General features: G+C 47.7%; 2 protein-coding genes across 2 annotated transcripts; both read left to right on the top strand.

Annotated features, from left to right (window-relative positions):
- Positions 1-1413: 1413 nt before the first annotated feature.
- LOC144119797 (uncharacterized) lies at positions 1414-4815 on the top strand. The gene is made up of 5 exons (XM_077652337.1): positions 1414-1515; positions 1724-1800; positions 1949-2080; positions 3821-3970; positions 4790-4815. Exons 2-5 carry the CDS (start codon positions 1776-1778, stop codon positions 4813-4815), a joined length of 333 nt encoding a protein of 110 aa, XP_077508463.1. The 5' UTR covers positions 1414-1515; positions 1724-1775.
- A 766-nt stretch (positions 4816-5581) lies between these two features.
- LOC144118696 (uncharacterized) lies at positions 5582-12449 on the top strand. The gene is made up of 4 exons (XM_077651547.1): positions 5582-5668; positions 7895-8333; positions 11495-11644; positions 12160-12449. Exons 1-4 carry the CDS (start codon positions 5634-5636, stop codon positions 12373-12375), a joined length of 840 nt encoding a protein of 279 aa, XP_077507673.1. The 5' UTR covers positions 5582-5633; the 3' UTR covers positions 12376-12449.
- The last annotated feature ends 6738 nt before the right edge of the window (positions 12450-19187 follow it).

The following is a 19187-nucleotide window of genomic DNA, read 5'->3' as shown; positions in this document are numbered from 1 at the left end:
GAATCGCGCTTCGCATGCGCAACATTGCGTATAAAAGGCGGAGATGTAGTGGGCTTACAACGTTTGACATGCATACAGAGAAGGAGAGTCCAGCCGCTGCTAAACGGCGGTATAGAGAAGAGAAGATTAACTCTTCCGATCCTGAGGTTCTCACCTGCAGTTGGCTTGAACCAAATAAGAACGCTGGAGTCTGTGTGTGCGTGGCACAATTTATCACCGCCGTTAGACATCTCCCTTCGGTCGCGGTGAATAATGGTGAAGCCTGCCGTGTTCGGCTTCTGGAGAGCAGCAGTATCATCCAAGGAGTCTACGTGGCACCGGGAACATCTGTCAAGTGGACGAGTGATGTGGTTGCCACACGTATACCAGCCTACGGCACGGTTTCACACTTTTGTGTGACTTTGGGTGATTTCAATAGGAAACAGGGCTCTCTTAGTCAGTGTAGGAAAGAAAAGTTTGACTTTAATTTAGCTTCGGACCCTCACGCCCAGACTACACAATGGGGAACTACTATAGACCTTGTATACCAAAGAGACTACCAAATCGAAACACTGTATAGACAAAATTGAGACCGCTGCATGCTAGTTCACAGATCATCGGGCAGACTTCGTCTTTGTCGAGCAAAATGAATAAAAGGTGTGTGTACCAAATGTCTCTCATTGCTAAACATACAGTGACCACAACAAGCTCAGCCGGAGAAACGTACCTCTCACTACGTGTATCCTGGCACAGCCGAGCTAGAGCTAAGCCACTGCCAATTTTTTTCCCGCTCTAATTGAAGCATTGGGTCGCGTCGTTTTTAAGGCGAAAGCCCTTCTTGGCTGATGAGTTTCGTGAACGGAAGTTGTAGACAGAAGTTGTAGACGGAATTTGTAGACCGAAGTTGTCCGCGCGAACTGTCATTCATATATAAGGTGTGTGGTAAATAAACAAAAATGTGAAATTTGATTAAGCAACAGTTCTTAAGTAACATGTACGTAATGAAATAGAAAACCAGAAATGGGAAAAAATAAAGAGAAATAAATGAAAGGTAAAGAACAAAAATAAAACAAACAAAACCTCCCAAAAATTACAGCAAATAAAATAAAATAAAAATAAAGGCAACAAGAGGACAGGGAAAGCCTTTCGAATTTGTGCTCGTAAGTAGATGTAAGTGCAACCGTTCAATTGTTGCGGCAACCGAACTGCACTTAGTCCCGTATGCTTTCCGCTCTCTTAATTGATGAATTAATTGAATAATTTATTCGTTTAAAAAAATGTTTTACTGAATAGTCATCAGACGCTACCAGATTCTTGCCGATTCCTCTTTGCGTTATGGGTTTTGATGTCTACTTGAGCCCGCCAGCGTGAAATGAAGGAGAAGTTGTAGTAGCAGGGAAGGAAAGGAAGAAGAAAAACAGCGTGGGATGCAAGGCTGCTTCTTGTCGCTTCTCGGAAGGCGAACATTAATAACCGAATATCAGCGTCGTTCGCCAAGCAGTTCTACGGGCGACATTGATAAGAAGCCACATCTGCGTAAGTGGGAGCGGGCTCTCATTGCGCTGTCTTGTTTAGCATTGTGGAATATTTCGGCCTGTGATGACCCTTGGGCTTAGTGTTCGGACTTGCGTGATAAGGCCGAACACGAAAGGGGCACGCTTTTTTGTGTTCATTAACATAGGTCTTGCATTGTGTGTGTGCTTGGACGTAGGAGTTCAATTATTTATTCGCGCAAATTATTCAGCTACCCGCGGCTTGGCGACTTTCAAGGAGCCGAGCTGAACGCCCACGCCACCATGGCTAACACCACCGCCAGCACATGTGAGTTTACATTTGCTCAGCTCCTCCCCAAGAGTCCTGTGGATGTTGAAAAACATGGGCGGCTCTTGACGTCCGCGCTGGGGATTGAATGAATAATTTCTGCTGAATCACTCGCCGACGAGGTGACAATTTATTTCGTAATGCGCAGCGTTCCCGCTCGGTGTTTGCAACACGACGGGGCAGTGCGCTGCCATCGACCCCAGCATGGCCTGCTCCAACCACACGTGCGTCTGCCCGTCGTCCGAACCGGTCTTCGACGGTGGACTTTGCAACTCCACAGGTGAAGGGACCGGATTCCCTGCTTCCTAGTCCATGCTGTGCACCATTTAGAGAAGTCTTTTCTTCGAAACATTACTACCCGCGGCGATACCTCTGGGTGACACTATTTAGCTGCTTAATACGAGGTAACGTGATTGGATCCCTGCAGGGGTGGTCGCATTTAGATTGAGGTGACAAAAAAAATTCTGAAGTGCTGTGAAGTTCACTGCACGTTAAGCCTCTCCGGAGGTCTAGATCAAACTGGAGCATGCCTCATTCAATGCGCCTTTTTCTTTCTGCTTGCATTCTATGTGCCTCGATTCTCTCCTTCCTTCATACCTTTCATTCCGTTGCGGCTAGGGTGTCCACAGAGAGTGAAAAAATTGCTGCCCATTGCTTTTGCTCGTTCAGCAGTTCATGGTGTATTTCTAGCGTCATGCGAATAAGCTTTGCACATTCTAATATGCTTTGCACGGGAAATGCAACTCTGGCAGTGAAGTTAGCCCCGGGATCTTAGAAGAACGTTGAATCGGCGCGACCACATGGGGTCGGTGGCGCCTAACGTCGCATTTGTGGCTTGCCTGAGGTCAACCGTATGACTGCTTTTTAAGGAAACTACAAAAGAGGTTTTGAAAACAGGACGCTTAGAAATCCATTCGTCAGTTTCGCAGCGTTTATAGTCGTCGCAGTAACGTTTGTTCACTAAACCTGTTTACCAAAGGCCGGTTGTGTTGCTACAGCCGAGGTCTCGCCTGGCTATACCACAGCTTTCTTTGCTTATATTTGCTTTTGTGGCTTATAGGCAAGCGCTGACGGTTGGATTTATTTCTTGGCACTGTACTTGAAACTCGCTCATGACATACCGCTTGATTCGACAAGAAGTCTTGTTCTCAGTACCGAACTGCATTGGTCTACTTTACTTTTCGGTTTTGAAAGCACATAACCCAGCAGTTGTGCTTGAAAGCATATGTGCTTCTTGTTTTTGTGCACCTAAAAGTTTATTCTTTTCTAGCCACCTGGCGGAAGAGATTAAAAAAACCAAATTTTCAGGAAGGATGTGGTTATGGAACCTATCACTTTCATTTGCACGTCGCTAATAGTGCGATCAATATTAGGTTCAAAATAAACTGAAGGAACAAATGCATTTTTACCTCAGCGCTTTGAGGTGGTAAAATAGCACGTATACACTAGTCAGGACTTGCAAGTTTGTACTGGTGATACTTCTCTAAAGTTTAGGAACAAACAAAAGCTTTTTATGTGCGGCAGAGGCCATGTTCAGATTACCGGTATGAAAAATAGATGTGAGATGAAAATAAATTTAACGAAATGCGCTTAGTTCATTACAAATAGGAGGACAAAAGGGTTATGCGCTAGAAGGATGAATATTCATATATCAATGGGCTCACAAGTCCTGGATTACCACGCGACTACGCTTGCTGTAGCCCACCATTTTCATGAGATATAGTCCTACACCACATTTAACCTGTCTAGCTGGTTAATGTGATAGTCACCCCAAAATCTACCCTAAGCGGCCATAACGCGCCATTTATTTCAGCACAGAAGGTTTAAATAGCTTTCTTTGTAGCAGCCAGAGATGAAAGGATAAATACAGAGCAAAAGAAAAACCCGAAAGGCTCTTTCGTGCTTCCGTAGGCGTCTCAAAACTAAGGGCCACGGCAATTAAACCAACATCCTCATGTCCCCATCTGTGCGCGGCCTCTATCCTCTTACTGTACTTTCTGTTGCATGTTGAACTGAGCAGCTGGGATGCCCTTCCCGCTGTCGCTGGGTGATGCGTGCTCCACCGACGCTAACTGCTCGTCCTCGGCCCTCTGCCTGGCCGGCCAGTGCAGCTGCCCACCTGGGTTCCAGCCCTGGGACGATCGAAACTGCACCGCCATTTACACTGTCGGTATGAGTGCAGAATGCTTTCTTGCATAAACGGAAATACTCTTTACCGAGTACACCGGCGTATGGGGCGCGCGTGGGTCTATGAGATGGGCCGTCTTGGCACTGCTGTGGCGTGCACAGGTGACTGCATTATAAAAGAGAACAAGGCACGAGGATTTAGAACAATGTATGTATGTATGTATGTAGAAGTGGTAAATATAATATTTTCAGTTTTTGTAAATAATTGCTCTAAGATTAATAACACCCAAACGATGCTTTTTACCTTTGTAGCAGGAAAACACGATATTCCTTACCTTGTGTAAGGCGACTGTTATCATTCACATTACAGTTAGCTTTCCTGATCGTAGAGAACACCTACAAGGCTGAAATTGAGGATAGCTACCCTTGCGTTACTAAACAGCTGTCTCTACGTATCACGACGGAATTCCGTTTCTAACATCAAGTTACACTACAGTTTGCTGACCAGGGGCGCTAAGGAACACATAGCCAATGCTTCCGACTTGCTCATTCCTACACAGTACATTTACCAATTTGCCGTTTCATTTTTCATCGCGACGGTGCAATCTCAGTGCACGTCAAGGAACTCCAGGTGGTCAAAATTTCCGGAGCCCTTCACTACGGCCTCCCTCATAGCCTGAGTTGTTTCGAGACGTAAACCCCCATAAAGCATAAACCATCTGTTGCTCCGGAGTTGACTAAATTCTTACGTCAGAAGTCCTGAGTGGTGGAGCCTAACGTGCCCCAGACGACAAATGCATTACTAACTCATGCTCTTGAGGATTTGGGGAAGTATGATTTGTGAAATTGTGCACCGCAACAGACATGAAAGTAAGTGGGGCACCATGAGGACGTGTTCGTCATGAAACTTATTACATTCTCATTTTATGGCAGCGATGAATGGTCACTACTTAGTGCCCTGAATAATGTTTCTTTGCACCAGCCTGGCTACTGTCATGGTGGCGCTGACATTCCGTTGCAAAATCCTCAAAGCACTTCTCATCGTTTCGTCGCCGTTTTCGTTCACTGCAAAGCTAAGGCTGGCGCTTATTTGACCGACTGGTAACTGTGGAAGGACCCACTGTGACCGTATGATGGCGCAGTTTTTTCTTCCATCAGGACTGCGTGCAGTGTGCTATGCGTATGTGGCTTTTAAATTTATACCTCGATTAAGAATTGAATTCCTGCTAGCTGTATTTGACGGTCTGGTCACGTGCGGAACCTAAAGTACGGCCATACGGAATTATACTGCGGAGCTCAAAATAGAGTCTGAAACTCAGAATGGCTAGTTTCTATCAGCCTGAACGACGAACCCGAACATCTACAAGCCCTATAGTCGTCCACTGTCGCTGAAAGCAGTGCAATCATACTATAACAATTGTGAAGAAATAAACGCCGCGAGGTATCGTTAATCGTTTGGCTGAAACATTTAAGCGGGCGCTCCCACATACCTATCTTGATTAAAACTTGGTATGTACGTGGAATTTAATCTACGATTTGGGGAGAAAATTATGGTTTCGGGTAAATAAAAAACTAAGAGTCGAAAGGTATGCATTCTGAGCCTCTTCAACGCAATATTTGATCGTTTTGTTTCTCTTTCACTTGCAGCGCCCGCCCACTCGTGGACAAGCCTTCTTGTGGTGCTTTCGTGCTCTGTCCTCGCCATCATGATGGTGCTCAGCATCTGCGTCCTCGTGCACAGGTTCACTTTCCTTTCGTCTCTTTGATCATGAGTTATTTTGAATCGCGCCAGTGCAGTTCGGGCAAAGAGCGCCGTGGCTAACACGTTTCGGAGTGTTCGAGGATAGGTCAACGACCTACATCCTTGAAATATTAGAGCCGCCCCCCCCCTCCTAAAAAAACAGACAAGCATGAGGTGCATATCAATCTTGCACCTATTACAAAACCGGTGGGCGCCCATAGGCACGAGGAATCGAACTCCGCTCCTCCTGCAAACTAGGACGATGGTCACATCACTCGGCAACATCTTTTTTTTTTTTTGCTGCCAGCTCACACCAAGCCAGCACAGTACGAACACACAAATGCATTTGAAAGCAAGAACCATGTTCTGATGGACACGACCACTAGAGCACCGCTGTGGTCTTTCCTCTGGTTGGCTTCTGTGTGGTAGCTCAATTGAGCTCGTGCAACATCCGCCCATTGCGCTGGCGCTTCAACGTGGGAAAGGGGCGGTTGCGTCCGTCAAGAGGAGAGCATATGCTGTGAGCATGCCAGCTGGGGGAGGAAGCCCGGTACACTTGAAGCTCGAATGTGCTTCTGCGCTGCTTGCTTCCGCTCGCTCTCCAATGCCGCTTGCATCTTCTGATGCCAATGTCTGCACGGCTTCTTTTTCGATCGTCACCTGTAACACCACGTTTACGTTAATGAGACCGTAACAAGTAGAACTTATCAACACAGCCCTGTAACGCGATGTGTCAGCAGCACTTGTGAAGAAGCCGTACCTCGACTTGTCGCCTCTCAAGACTCAAGGCCCGTGTCACCGTTGGCGTGGACGGTGAGTTGGGGTACTGGAGGCGTGCAAGCCATGACACATTCCGCAGCGGAAACAATAAACAAGCATTCCCAGACACCACGTGAGTTGTTCGTTCTCAGTCGAGCCTGTTGTTGAGCGCTTATATACGAGACACTTTCTTCCGCGCGGCAGTATCCGGAGTACGGTGCGGCACAACACGCAGTTATGTCGGCGCAGTTTATCAAAGCGCGCCTGTCTTCTCCCATGTACTGTCCGTGACAAAATCAAATTACCGGGAAAAAGCGATGTCGCCATCTTTTACAGTGATGACTTCATTTCTTTATAGTACAATTTAGACCTTTTTATCGGGTGAAGGAAACGTCGAAACGCCTTAAGTCGGTTTGTTACAAACAGGTTCCACTGCCCCACAACAGTACACACCACATTACAGCGAAAAATATGGCGACATCGACGGAGCCCTTATTGATATGTGTGTAGCACGCGAGTCGAGCGTTCTGTTTTACAAATTTAATACTCAGCCACCGGTCAATAACATAGCTATATGGCCATAGTATGCGGTTACTGAGTATTGCAGGCTTGTTCCCCGTGGAGCAGTTTGGGCAGCTCACGAAATATTGCTGCAGCAACGGCGTTCGGCTGCTGAGCCGAGGTTGTAGGATGGAATCCCCGTCAAGGCGGCCAGACTTGGCTGGGCGTGAAACGCGTGCGGTTTGCGATCATGTGTGTGATCTCCGTGCGCGTTGAATAACCCCGGGCGGTTCCTACTAACTAGGAGCACTCCATTACGGCATCTCTTATATATAACCAACAGTGCAGCATTTTTGACTTTTTCGGTAAACATAACATAACAAAACAGGAAACTTGTTCGCACCAAGGTTGACGTCATATACTCCCGAAACGAGGCTTCCCCACGAATCCGCTCCTGGAGTTGCCCGAGAGAATAACAACGCTCTGGCGGTCACCGTGATGTCAGCGGGCTGAGCTTCTGAGAAAATTAGAACCCTTTGTGGCCATCACTCGCGAAAAAGAAACTTGGGGGACACAATTTCATCTTAAGAGTGTGAAGCGATAGCGATAAAAGGTCCCTGAGGTGGCTTGGGGGTAACCCGGCGCACCCTTAGGCAGACATTGACACGCTTGGCCTCAATTTATCCCATTAAACAAATATTCTTCAGTGGTGCAGAGGTACAGCCTGTACGACTGGCTACCCAAAGGACAGCATGGTTCGGTTCCGCTTTGCCACCGTTTTTCTTTTCAGCGAAGCTCTATCTACGGCACTACACTCTCGACCAATAAGGATTATCTAATTACGTCGACACCGAGTTTTCCGTCGAACGGGACCTTTGGCGCCACCGTATAAAAATGTTTCCCGCCGTGTCGACGGCTGTCACTAGCGTTGTATACGCTAAAGGGCCCTCGTCTTGAATTTCGCAGGAACTTGGACGCCCGTTGGGCCAAGAGCTACGGTAACACGAAGCAGCCCGAGAGGCCCCTGTTTTCATCCCAGGCGAGCGCCGGCGACGACACGGGCAGCACACACGTCGAGCAGCCGCAGCCGTCCCAGAACACCGACTCGATGGTTGCCCCGCAGATGGACACCGAGCTGCTGGGCGCCGACGTCTGGCAACGGGACTCGTTGCTCGTGGCGGGCGAGCGCTCCACGGAGCTCAGCGACCTCCGGGGCCTGTGCAGCGCACCGGACGAGTCGTTCGTGCGGCCTGTGCTGAGCGGCGAAGAGCTGTACCAGAAGTACCCGCACCTGCGCAACATGTCGCCATCGTCGCCGGAGACGAGTAGCGAAGGAGCGCCGACAGCGACTTCGGGCAATCCGTTTCGAGCCGAGCAGCTGAGTGCCAGCTGGATCACCGTCGAGGTACATGTCGTTGCGAGGGAGAGAGAGTAACGTGCAATGGTAATTACTGTTAGCGGGAACAAGGAAACCCGTGGCCTAGCGTAGTAACAGCGCGTTGTATCGGAACGGCGGACACGCACAATGCCTGACACGCTCTTCGCATATACGACGGTCCCTCGCAGCCCCATCAAATTTCACTGACAGCTCTCGATGCCACGGGCTTCCATGTTCTTGGTAACCATGATAAAGTTAGTACTTCGTGTTCTTTCTATTTATAGTCCCAAGAATAGATCCAAGAAGGGCATCGAATGGTGGGGCTGCCCTGGATGTAAAAGTAATGTGCATTGAATGTATAATTTGAAGGAAGCACTGCTCCAGTCTTTCAAATAGATGTTCTCTATATAAGGAAATAAAGAGTTTCGATCGCCAGGTGAAGTTAATCTATGGCTTCCTTGTTCAAAAAGCTCTGGAAATATCACAGTGTGTTGAAATGGCAAAATCATGGAATTAAAATGTTCTGGCTGCCTACAAATAATCCCTGCGAAAATTATTGAAAGCTCCACGTTGGAACCAAAAAATGACCACGGAATTTCACCGGTACCATACGTTAGGAAATACATTGTTTTTCGCCTAAGACTGTTAGGAAGTTTTAAACTAGGCCGCTATAGTTCAAATAGCGCGTTCTCCGCAGTAGCATTGTAAGCGATGGTGGGCATGGGGACACATATAAGCTGTGTTAACCAGCGGGCTGGTTAAATATAATAGATACGATGTAACAAATAGAGTTAAGCTCCTAGTTTATTGAGGGGGTTGAAGCCCACCGTAAGTAGTATCCATAATTTCGGAAAATGTCATTATCGTCGCTATGCAGCGCGAGGAATGTTTAGGCCACACATAGGCGAAATCGAAACCCAGCTGCCGGATTGCGCCTTCGAGTGCGTCACACAGGGGCGCGGCCGTCCTTGGGTCTCTGCCTGCTCAGCGCTCCAGCCAAGGCACTGTGAAACAGCCCGTGACAGGCATCCACTAAATACGCGAGCTTTTAGATGGGGGTTAAAGCTCTCTCTGGAAGCGCGGTTTCGGTTTCCCCCGAAATTCTTTGGGCTGCAGTAGTGACGACAAGATCGTTTTCGAAATTCAGAAACCGCTACTGATATCACTCACGATGGGCTCCTAACCCCTCAGTATAAGTGAGGAGCTAAAGAAAAGCCTGTAAAAAATAACTATGTAATATAAGTTAACCAGCCTACTAGATAACAGGTCTCAGTTCTGTCATGATGCAAACCCTCATTGAAAATGAAATCCTGACAAGACCACAGCTTCTAACAAAAAAAGCCTATTTCTAAATATTGCTGAAAGTCTTAAACGATACACCTTGTAGCGTACAGAATAGTGATATCTCTGTTCATGACCGAGCTGCAGCGTTGCAAAAATGAAATAAACCGCAAAAAAATTCACAAAAGTTAAAACGTATATCGTGAAAGGTTAAAGTAAACTGACCTTCTAACATTAGGTAACACATCCGTAAATGTTTTATTTTATATACACGTAGGCGGCCATACGCAGAACTTCTTGCGGCATACCATCTCATTGTTACTCTGAAATATGTTACGGGCACAAGGATGGACGCTGCTCTCTAGAGGGACGCGTGAAGTTTAGTTGCATTTGGAAACCCTGGTCACAAAATAATGTGTCTGCAATTGCGAGCCGAACCAAACCTGGCTTATGCATGTACATGTCTTCTTCGCTGCAGCAATTTGTTTTGGGGTCTCTTGAGAGTCAGACGCAAACGGAGTGTGTGTAGCCGGAAACTCTGCAATAGTGCTGTTGCCTTTGAGTTTTTATTCTGCTAAATTTTACTGTTATTTTTAATGCGAAAGCATTGCTGGTCCCCTTACCAGAAAAGCTGGTGGCGTATGCTAGTGCGCCAATTTCTATACTCGAAGATCTTACAGAAAATTCCAGGTATGCCAAGAAAAATAGGGCGACTTCAACAAGCGGCCGTAGGGCGCGCAGAGCAAGCCGAGCACCTTCATTTCAGACAATCTTATACATGTCGTGCGTCTATATATACCCCTAAAGGCTGCCCAGAATGTGGCACCAGTTTTCCAGACTACATTCGTACCAAATTTGTCAGCGACCGTTTGCCGTATAACCTTTCCGGGTGGTGTCATACGATGTATCGAGCAAATAGCTTGCATGTACAAGTCAATTTGGAGGCTAGCTAGCGACAGGATTTCGAACCGAATAAATGTTCGCCTTCAATTGTATACCTTCCCAGAGTCCTTACCTCTTCCGTTAAGGCGCGGTTGGTGTATCCACCGAGATGTGACACAGTTACTCCGCCATTTTCTTTCCTCCAAAGCAATTCCTGTGTGAAAATTATGAGTCAACCGTTCGTCGTACACCGTTGCGGGTGGTGTCATACGATTTCTCCTTGCATATATCATACGCCTCTTAGGTTAGAGTACAGCTTGCGACAGGCGTTCGAACCTAGTGTCCGAGTGTTTCATTCGGACCTTTGTGGAATCAGGTTTTGTGGATCCAGTGTTCGGAGGCGCGTCTTTGTTTTATTTCCCAGTGCGGGACCAGCATCGATGTGGAACGCTCATGATAGCACGATAATGCTTTTTCCTTCAAAGCACATAAGGAATCTAGTAGAAAGATGACTAAATTTTTGCTAAATTAATTTCCCAACCAGACAGACTTCTGTCAAATGTTTTCTTTTTTTTTAGTACGTAAGCAATCGTAAGTGTCCTCTGAATTTTTCTGAGTAGCTTTTGACCGTGCTTCCGTTATAGGTTACCGCTATTGATTTTTTCATGGGCTGCTGTCATAGCCAACTTAACTAGCGGACAAACTACGTTCGCATAGAAATGGGAGTACGCACTGAGAACAAGTATTTTTTTTTATTTATTACATCCTCAGGATCATTGGCATTATAGAGGAGGGTAGCTACAGTTTTGTTGAAAATGAAAAACACAAAAAGAGTGATATATAATGCTTGGTGCTAAGGAAACACGACTCTACTTGCCCCAATCGAGCTCGCGTAAAACTCCAATTCTATGTCTTACACACATAAGCACGCATAAGAGAAAACCCGTCTATGGTAATATTGGTACGGGCGATAGCACATCCATATTCTTTGTTGACGCCTAACCTCCACCTCGCATTTTCCGCAGTCGAGAGAAATGAGCGAGCTGCCCTCGGCACTGTCCTCGTCTCCGAGGAGGCGGAAGCGAGTGCCAAAAGACGGGGCCGCCCCGAGGCACGTAGCCTTCCCTGCCGAACCGGCCACTTCCGTCATCCCAGCTGCCGAAAGCGAATCCCAGGTGCGTGTAGGACAGTTGCAAGGAAAAGGGAAACCAGTTTAGTCAACTTTAATATGATTGTGGGTGTACTCGGTAGCGTGGTTTCAATGCACCCATTAAGGAGCCCGGCTCGGGGAAGTGAACTGAACTCCACAATACAGCGTGTTTACGTGAACTCGAATGAACTTAGGGAGCAAAGCCCAGCCCGAGGCACAGCGACACCCAGCTTCGGCAAGGGCAGTGCGGTCGTGCCAAGGCGGTATCCAAGATCGTGGTGCGTTGCCGTTGCATTCAAGGCGCTACGGCGAGAGTACAAAATCAGTGCATTCTTCCTGTCTTGTCTAAGAACCATTGGATTGAGTCTGTCAAGCCAAGTAGCATTTCAGTAACATTTCAGTATACAGTAGCTTTTCATATCTATTAGTTTTTTTTTACTAAACACTCTACAGATTGTTTCTATACACAACACGCGGCTCATCTTGGTTTTGAGCATATTGTGACAAAGAATTCTTCTTTTCGTCTTCCTCGCCGAGCAGCCGTTCGTCACGAGCAGTTCGGCGTGGAGCTCATTTGGCAGCTCGCTGGACTACATGTTGGTGCTGCCACCAGTGGTGGCTAGCGTGAAGACTTCGCCCAGCGGCACGGACACCGCCCGCCGTGAATCCGACGGACGCCGCCGAAGGCACGCAGAGAAGACCAAGAGCCGGGACGATGCGGCGAAGCCATCGACCTCTGCTAAGCCTTCGGAATGATTGCCGGCGAGCCCCCAATACACTCTGCTGCCTCTCGTCATGGCTATGCCAGCAAATGAAGAGGAGTTGTTTTCCCAGCGAAGCTGTTCTGTGAACTGCGAAACTTCATTTTTTGTGCATTGGTGATTTGCAATCGGAGTGAATATGATCGGTTAATATTTTTCCTGATCTGATTGTTTGAGTAATAAATGGCTGTAGCCCTAAGAAGGTAGCACGAACTCTCCAACTGCGAAACTCTAGAGCTTATGGCACTTGCACCCGAAGTTATGCATATTATGAGGAAAGTGGATGAAGCCTAGCGACGGTTTATTTGCTTTAGCGTAGGCAGTGGGCAAAGAAAAATTGGAATATCAAGCTGGTATAAGTGCGTGAACGTGATTCGAGTTATGCCTCTCCGTGTACCAATAATAGGGCACATGAAACGGTGCGGCACTGCAGCAGAGCAACTTTCTGATCGATCACTTGTCGACAGTCGAAGGAAGCAACAAGAATTTAAATACTCCATGCCACGAAAGTTCAAAATTGCGTAGAAAAAATTAATAATTAAAATAACTCTAATACGGCAGTTTCTGGCACTAAGCGCTCGATATTTTTCCGTATGAGACATCGAAAGTTTCGCGATTCTTAGGCCTCTTACAGGTTGAACAAACGAACCACTGCTTCGCTACACTGCTGCGCCTTGGACGTGTAGCATTCGCTTTGCTTCTGAAAGACAGCACGTACGCGAAGCGTTGCCCGAACTTCAGCCGGCTTCATATTTCAGTTTTATGCGAGTGCATAGAATCCTCGTTGGAGGAAAAAAGCGGCATCTAGCGTCTACGCAACAACCTGTCGCGGTGCGAAATAAAAGAATAAAATTGGCCGTGAGCGGGATTCTAGCCCGTAGCGGCGCGACCAGGTCAGCTTCGCTGGCCTCTGCATTGGACCACCATCGCCAGGTTTTTTTTATGTCGCAAACAGAATCGTACAGGGTATACACCAGATGTGGCTGCCAAGTTGCGACTTACCAAGAAAGGCTAAAATTTTGTGTCTTCAAGGTTTCATTGTACGGGAGTCGTTCATATGCCGGATCTTCAGGTTTAATTAAACATAACTTGCAATCGCTTCTGCAAAATACTTTCTAACTGCCCTGCGTCAAGATCTCCGTGATGCAACGCCCCATCCTGCTCTTTCATGTACTATACAATCCCAAAGCTATGACTAGGCCATTAGCAACGCCATCTTCATTTTCAATCGTTATATCTAGAGTATAAGGGGCCCAAAGTTTCGAGACCACCGCTGTTTCACAATATATATTTATGACTGTAAAGCGGAGCACTACACGCCATTTAAACCAGTTGAACGACCGCTCTTCAGAGCCTTTGCCCTTCAGAGGGGGTAGTCAGGCTGCTGCTGCTGCTGCTCATGACGATGGCGATGAACAAAGATACAGCTTATGGTGCGCATGATATGTAAGGGGATTAAATGTCAAAAGGAAACCCAAAACACTAACATCCGTGGGTAGGACCACCGAGCACTCGCAACCTGTGTTATAAACCGGGCAATTGTGATTACTCTTAAAGCAGCACGGCCCCTATTCCTCAACTACCCGTAAAAAGAGGTAGTTGTCGATTTCTGGGTTGGTTTTTCAGCTAACAGAGATGTGAATTTATCAGGCACATTCATTGCTTTTTTAGCATCACATTTTGGAAGAGTGATGCCTTTTCGTTAGCCTCCAAGAAAAGGGTTCAACTCACGTTTTTTTTTTATTCGAGAAGTGTGCCATGAGGCATAAGTTGAGAAAGGGGGAATGTAATTCAGGAGATCGAGAATTCAAAGGAGTGAAGACCAGTTCCGTTGAGGTAGTCGCAGAGGTTGCCAATGAAGTGATTGTTCATAGTCCACTTCCCATAGTCACATTAGCAGTTCCACAGGTGGCCCAGCTCCCCGAGGAGCCGTTTTCTAATAGGAGCCGTCGCTGGGCACATCCACAACAAGTGCCGCACATCACAAACGTTCGGTGCAGCGCCACGGTGAGGGCACTTGCCAGTTGCTGGGAGAACTTTTTCATGTCACCGATGACGGACAGATGGTGTCAGAGCCGCCTCTGCCCGAATCCGGCGCACGGATACCTCCTCTTGCCGAGCAAGACTACGGGGGACAGGGTGCGAACACAAATGAAATAGAGCGCGCGTTCTATGGCGCAGAACATGGGAATGGGAAGCATGGGACAGGAACGGATCTGGGGGAGAGGGGAAGGTGGCGGATCGTCTAATGTATGAAGATGAGTCATAGCTTCCGCTTGAATGTTATGTGGATCCTGAGCCTGGTCGCGAATCCAGAGTGTGCGCACAGGACATATGTACTTTGCGCAGGGCAGATGAATATATTGTGCAATCTGGAATGTGCGTCGAACAGCCTTAAGCTGTTTAAGGACAGCGAGCGAGTCGGTGTAAAGATGAACTACATTAAATGGGGGAACAAGCGTAAGGGATGCAATGGCATTGTAAATGGCTTAAGTTACAATGCCAGGGGGGTGCACGTATCCGCAGTATACGTCGCGCGAGAGTTGAGATGCGGATGAGATGGACTATACACAGCAGTAACTCCCCTCTCTGCAGAATGTGTTGCATCCGTGTATAATATACACACTTCAGGCAGGTACGCTGCCGATACCGACGGGGATACAGTGGGGCGATTGTCAGTGAGCTGGCAATAGGACCATGGTGGAAGTGTCTTTAAACGATGAAGTTGGAGAGACTGTTTTCGAGCTCTATTTGCCACCCGTTGGTCGATGAGTTCACTGAGTGTATTAAGTTGGGCGAACTTCTGTAGCAGAGGCATGGGTGTTAAAAGAGGCAGATATGTTATGACGCGCATAGCCTCACGATTGATAGCTTCAAGGGAGTCCCACTGTCTGCGGGTGAGACGTTGAAATTGTGCCTGATATATTATTCGTGGCTGAAGGACAGAGCGCTAAAGCTGGCGGGTCGTATGAGCACATGCGCCACCAGAGCGCATAGCTATGCGACGAATCAGACCTAGAGTAGCGTGAGCTGACATACGAATGGGTGTCAGCCACGAGGTGGCAGCCCCAATTGTACGAAGGAGAAGGCCAAGAATACAGACAGTATCTACCTGACGAATCACAGAACTACGTATTGTAAAATTTGTAGGGGGAGATTTCCGTCAGCCGAATTTATTTCCAATGCGAATGAAACATGATTTAGTAGGAGAGGGTGATAGACCCAGAGGTAGGAGGCGAGATGTCAATACATCCAGCGCGTGCTGGAGGACCGACTGATGGATAGACGCATCTGATTGACAGCACCGCCAGGTTTTATGATCGGCGTACGCAAGAACCCGGATAGAAGGGATGGTCTTTAGGGCTCGAACAAGAGGAATAAAAGCCACATTAAACAATATGGGGCGAGAAAAGAGCAATGGGGAACTCCTCTATTTGGAGTGAAGATACCGAAGTGCTTTCTGTGGCATGAACAGAGACGGGAAACCTGTGAGGGAGGCCAAAAGTTGAAGGGAGGCAAGAATGGCAGAGTGAAGGATGTTATCATATGCCTTTGTTATGTCTGCAGCGATCACGGTTCGAACAAGGCGACTCTGCGGAGAGTAGTGAAGCACGTAAGCAGCCAAAGTAGCAAGACCGTCCTCCGTTCCAATTTGTGGGCGGAAACCAATTTAGGAACCTGGGTAAGAATCGTGGGATTCCAGCCACCACAACAAGCGTGCGGCGAGAATGATTTAGTAATGCTTGCAGATGGTAGGCGCGAGAGAAATTGGACGAAGTGCCGAGAGAGACACTGGAGTGGCTGACCTCAGCGAGGTATGGAAAGAAAAATGATAGGTGTAACGTTAAGAGACCGGAAGCGGGCAGAGTGGGTGAGGGAACAAACGTGGGTTAATGACATCCTAGTCGAAATCAAGAGGAAGAAACGGGCTTGGGCAGGGCATGTGATGTGAAGGCAAGATAAACGGTGGTACTTATAGGTAACTGAGTAGATTCCAAGAGAAGGCAAGCATAACAGGGGTGCGACAGAAAGTAAGGTGGACGGATGAGATTAAGAAGTTTTCGGGGATACGGTGGGCGCAGCTGGCAAAGGAGACGATTAATTGGGGAGGGCAGCCTCTGTCAGGCGCTACTAGGCGCCTTTAGCTTGCTCTCTCTTGTTTGCAGTCTCTGTACTGGCCAAACAAAACCAATAAATGAAATGAAATGACATGGAGAGAGGCCATTACCCTTCAGTGGGCGCAGTCACGCTGCTGATACTGCTGCGGATGATGATGAACGAAGGTCCAGCTTATGATGGGCATGACATGTAAGGTTACTAAATGTCAAAAGGAAGCCCAATGCAACTAACATCTACGGGTAGAACCACCGAGCAATCGCATCCTGCGGTAAACCCCGGGAAATTGCGATTACCTGCAAAGCAGCGCTGCCCCACATTTCATCACAGGCTGCGTTGCACGTACACACTTATCGCCATTAAAGTAGTTATATTTAGCCTATAAAGACTGTTACTATGAGTTTGTCAACGTGACGGATTACAGAAAAAGAAAAGTCGAAACCAGAAATGGACTCAGGCAGCCTGTGTCTTGGCCATCCCCGCACTGGGCACGCGGCATAATCTTCTTGAGGACGACAACAACAACGACTGCAGATGTTTCACGAGGAGGCAGAAGAAGAAGAGTCCACGAGATGCGAGGTGGTGGTTCTTCTGTGGACGACATTAAGACTCCTATTCACCGCTGGCTCCCTTCGCGAACAGCGTCGACAGAAAGACGAGGTAAGCTACAGCTTGAGGCAACAGTGCTCCGTCGGGTAACGCGCCAGCGTGCTGAGTTATACCGGCAATAATGACGGCCGCTTCAAGCTGCGAACAAATACGTGTCCGAAAGATCTATGAAAACTGTCGCAGGCTTCTCGAACGGCATAGTATACCGATGAGATGTAGAGTAGGCATGCCATGTTAAAGGTGACCTTATCTATGTGCGGCGTTTGCGTTCGCGTGCCAAAGACAGAATGGAGACGGAGTAGGCCTAGAGCTTTGCTGGATTCTTTTGAACAGTTTCGAGGAAGGAGCGGCTAGCGTTACCGAAGGCGTAAAAAGACACGGGAAAGGCTCGCTGAGTGAACAGCAAAGCCCGCTTTCCCTCAGAGACATATAGATCTCTGCATCCTGCCGCACCAGTTTATTGCAGCTTCGTTTATGCATATGCCATTTATTAGGGTAATATAGTTGAATGGCAGTAAAACAAAAGCGTTGCTGTCGGCGGCAGATAGACAGGGCGGGAAGTGTGATTAGGAAATAGGCTGCGACAGGAAGGCTGCGGATGGCATTTCACACGGATTATTAGAAATATTTGGGAAAGGCATTTGTTCTGTCCTGCGGTGGGCGTAAGCTGGCTGATAATGATAATGATCAGTGTTAGATTTTGCAGGAAAGATACGTTTAACTTTCTTATGTATACAATAAACATTATGACCTAACCTTTTTTTCGTTAACGGCTCCTGCTGCCAGCTTCCGTCCACGTCCAAGCCTCGGCCATCGGAGAAATGGCCAACATCACCACGACCGAAAGTAAGTTGAGAGAACGTGAGGGCATCCACGCTTTTCCATCTATACTGTGCAATGTGTATAAGCGCCTGACCCGGTGAAAATCCTGTCTAGATATTCATCTCGGCGTTTGCATCTTGATGGAGCGATGTGTAGCAATCAACCCAATATGATTTGCTCCAAACGCCACTGCGTCTGCCCGTCAATCGAATCGGTAGCAAACGATGGACTTTACAACTCCACATGTGAAAAATTGATTCATTTTTGTTTGAAGGAACATATGGCATCCTTAGACCAAGGACATAGCCGTCTCAGTGCTACAATAATGGGTACAGTTGACAGCAACAACCTCTCTCACTGCTGTGCTAATTGATTATGACTTGTATCAATCGTTTTCAGAGGCTTTCTTCGCTGTGTTTTCTGGGGAACCGAATATGAACCTTCGTTGCAACCTATGATACAATGTGTATTTCTGGTAGCAGGACAAAAATAACGAGGGACGTCGCAACTTGTGCCTCCACTTTGTTCAATCTTGCTTGGGGTAATGTGCATCTAAATGTCTAACATCGTTGCATGCATACGCTTCCGTGTGTTAGTGCGGCCCATGTACGCCCCAGAAGCCGGCATGTTCTACCCACGGTCATTGGGCGAGGCGTGCTCCGACGATGCCAACTGCTCGTCCTCAGCCCTCTGCATTGCCAACCGGTGCAGCTGTCCGCCGGGGTTCGCACCATGGGGCGAGCGAAACTGCTCCGCCATCTATGACGCCGGTAAGCGTGCCTATACGGCGTTTTATTTCTTAGGTTACTTCGCTGATTGCTTGCAACACAGTGATAAAAAACGTAAAATTGGTTTTGAGGAATGAACACACGCAGTAACTGCCTCACTCCTCCTCGTCTGGACACCTAAACCACGCCGTGGGAAAATTGAGGAAAGGAGGAGCGAAAGAAAGAAGAGAGAAAAGCGGCGCCGTAGTGCAGGGCTCCGAATTAATTTGGACAACGCGGGTTTATTTAACACGCACTGAAATCGCACGGCACATGAGCTTCTTTTTTGTTTCGCCTTCACCGAAATGCTCCCGCCGCTGCCGGGTTCAAATCTGGGTACTTCAACCCAGTTGCCGAGCGCCCTAACCTGTGATACTACGACGTCTAGATGCAAGGGAGAAAGAGCAAGTGTCGTGGCGTACTGGTGTGTGTCTACATCCTTCTGTCGTCTTCTGCTTCTGGCGCTGGAAATAAGTATCACGGCGTTCTATTC

This window comes from Amblyomma americanum, chromosome 2 (genome assembly GCF_052857255.1).
Source record: "Amblyomma americanum isolate KBUSLIRL-KWMA chromosome 2, ASM5285725v1, whole genome shotgun sequence".
Taxonomy (NCBI): Eukaryota; Metazoa; Arthropoda; class Arachnida; order Ixodida; family Ixodidae; genus Amblyomma; species Amblyomma americanum.
This window is presented reverse-complemented; position numbering and strand designations above follow the sequence as displayed.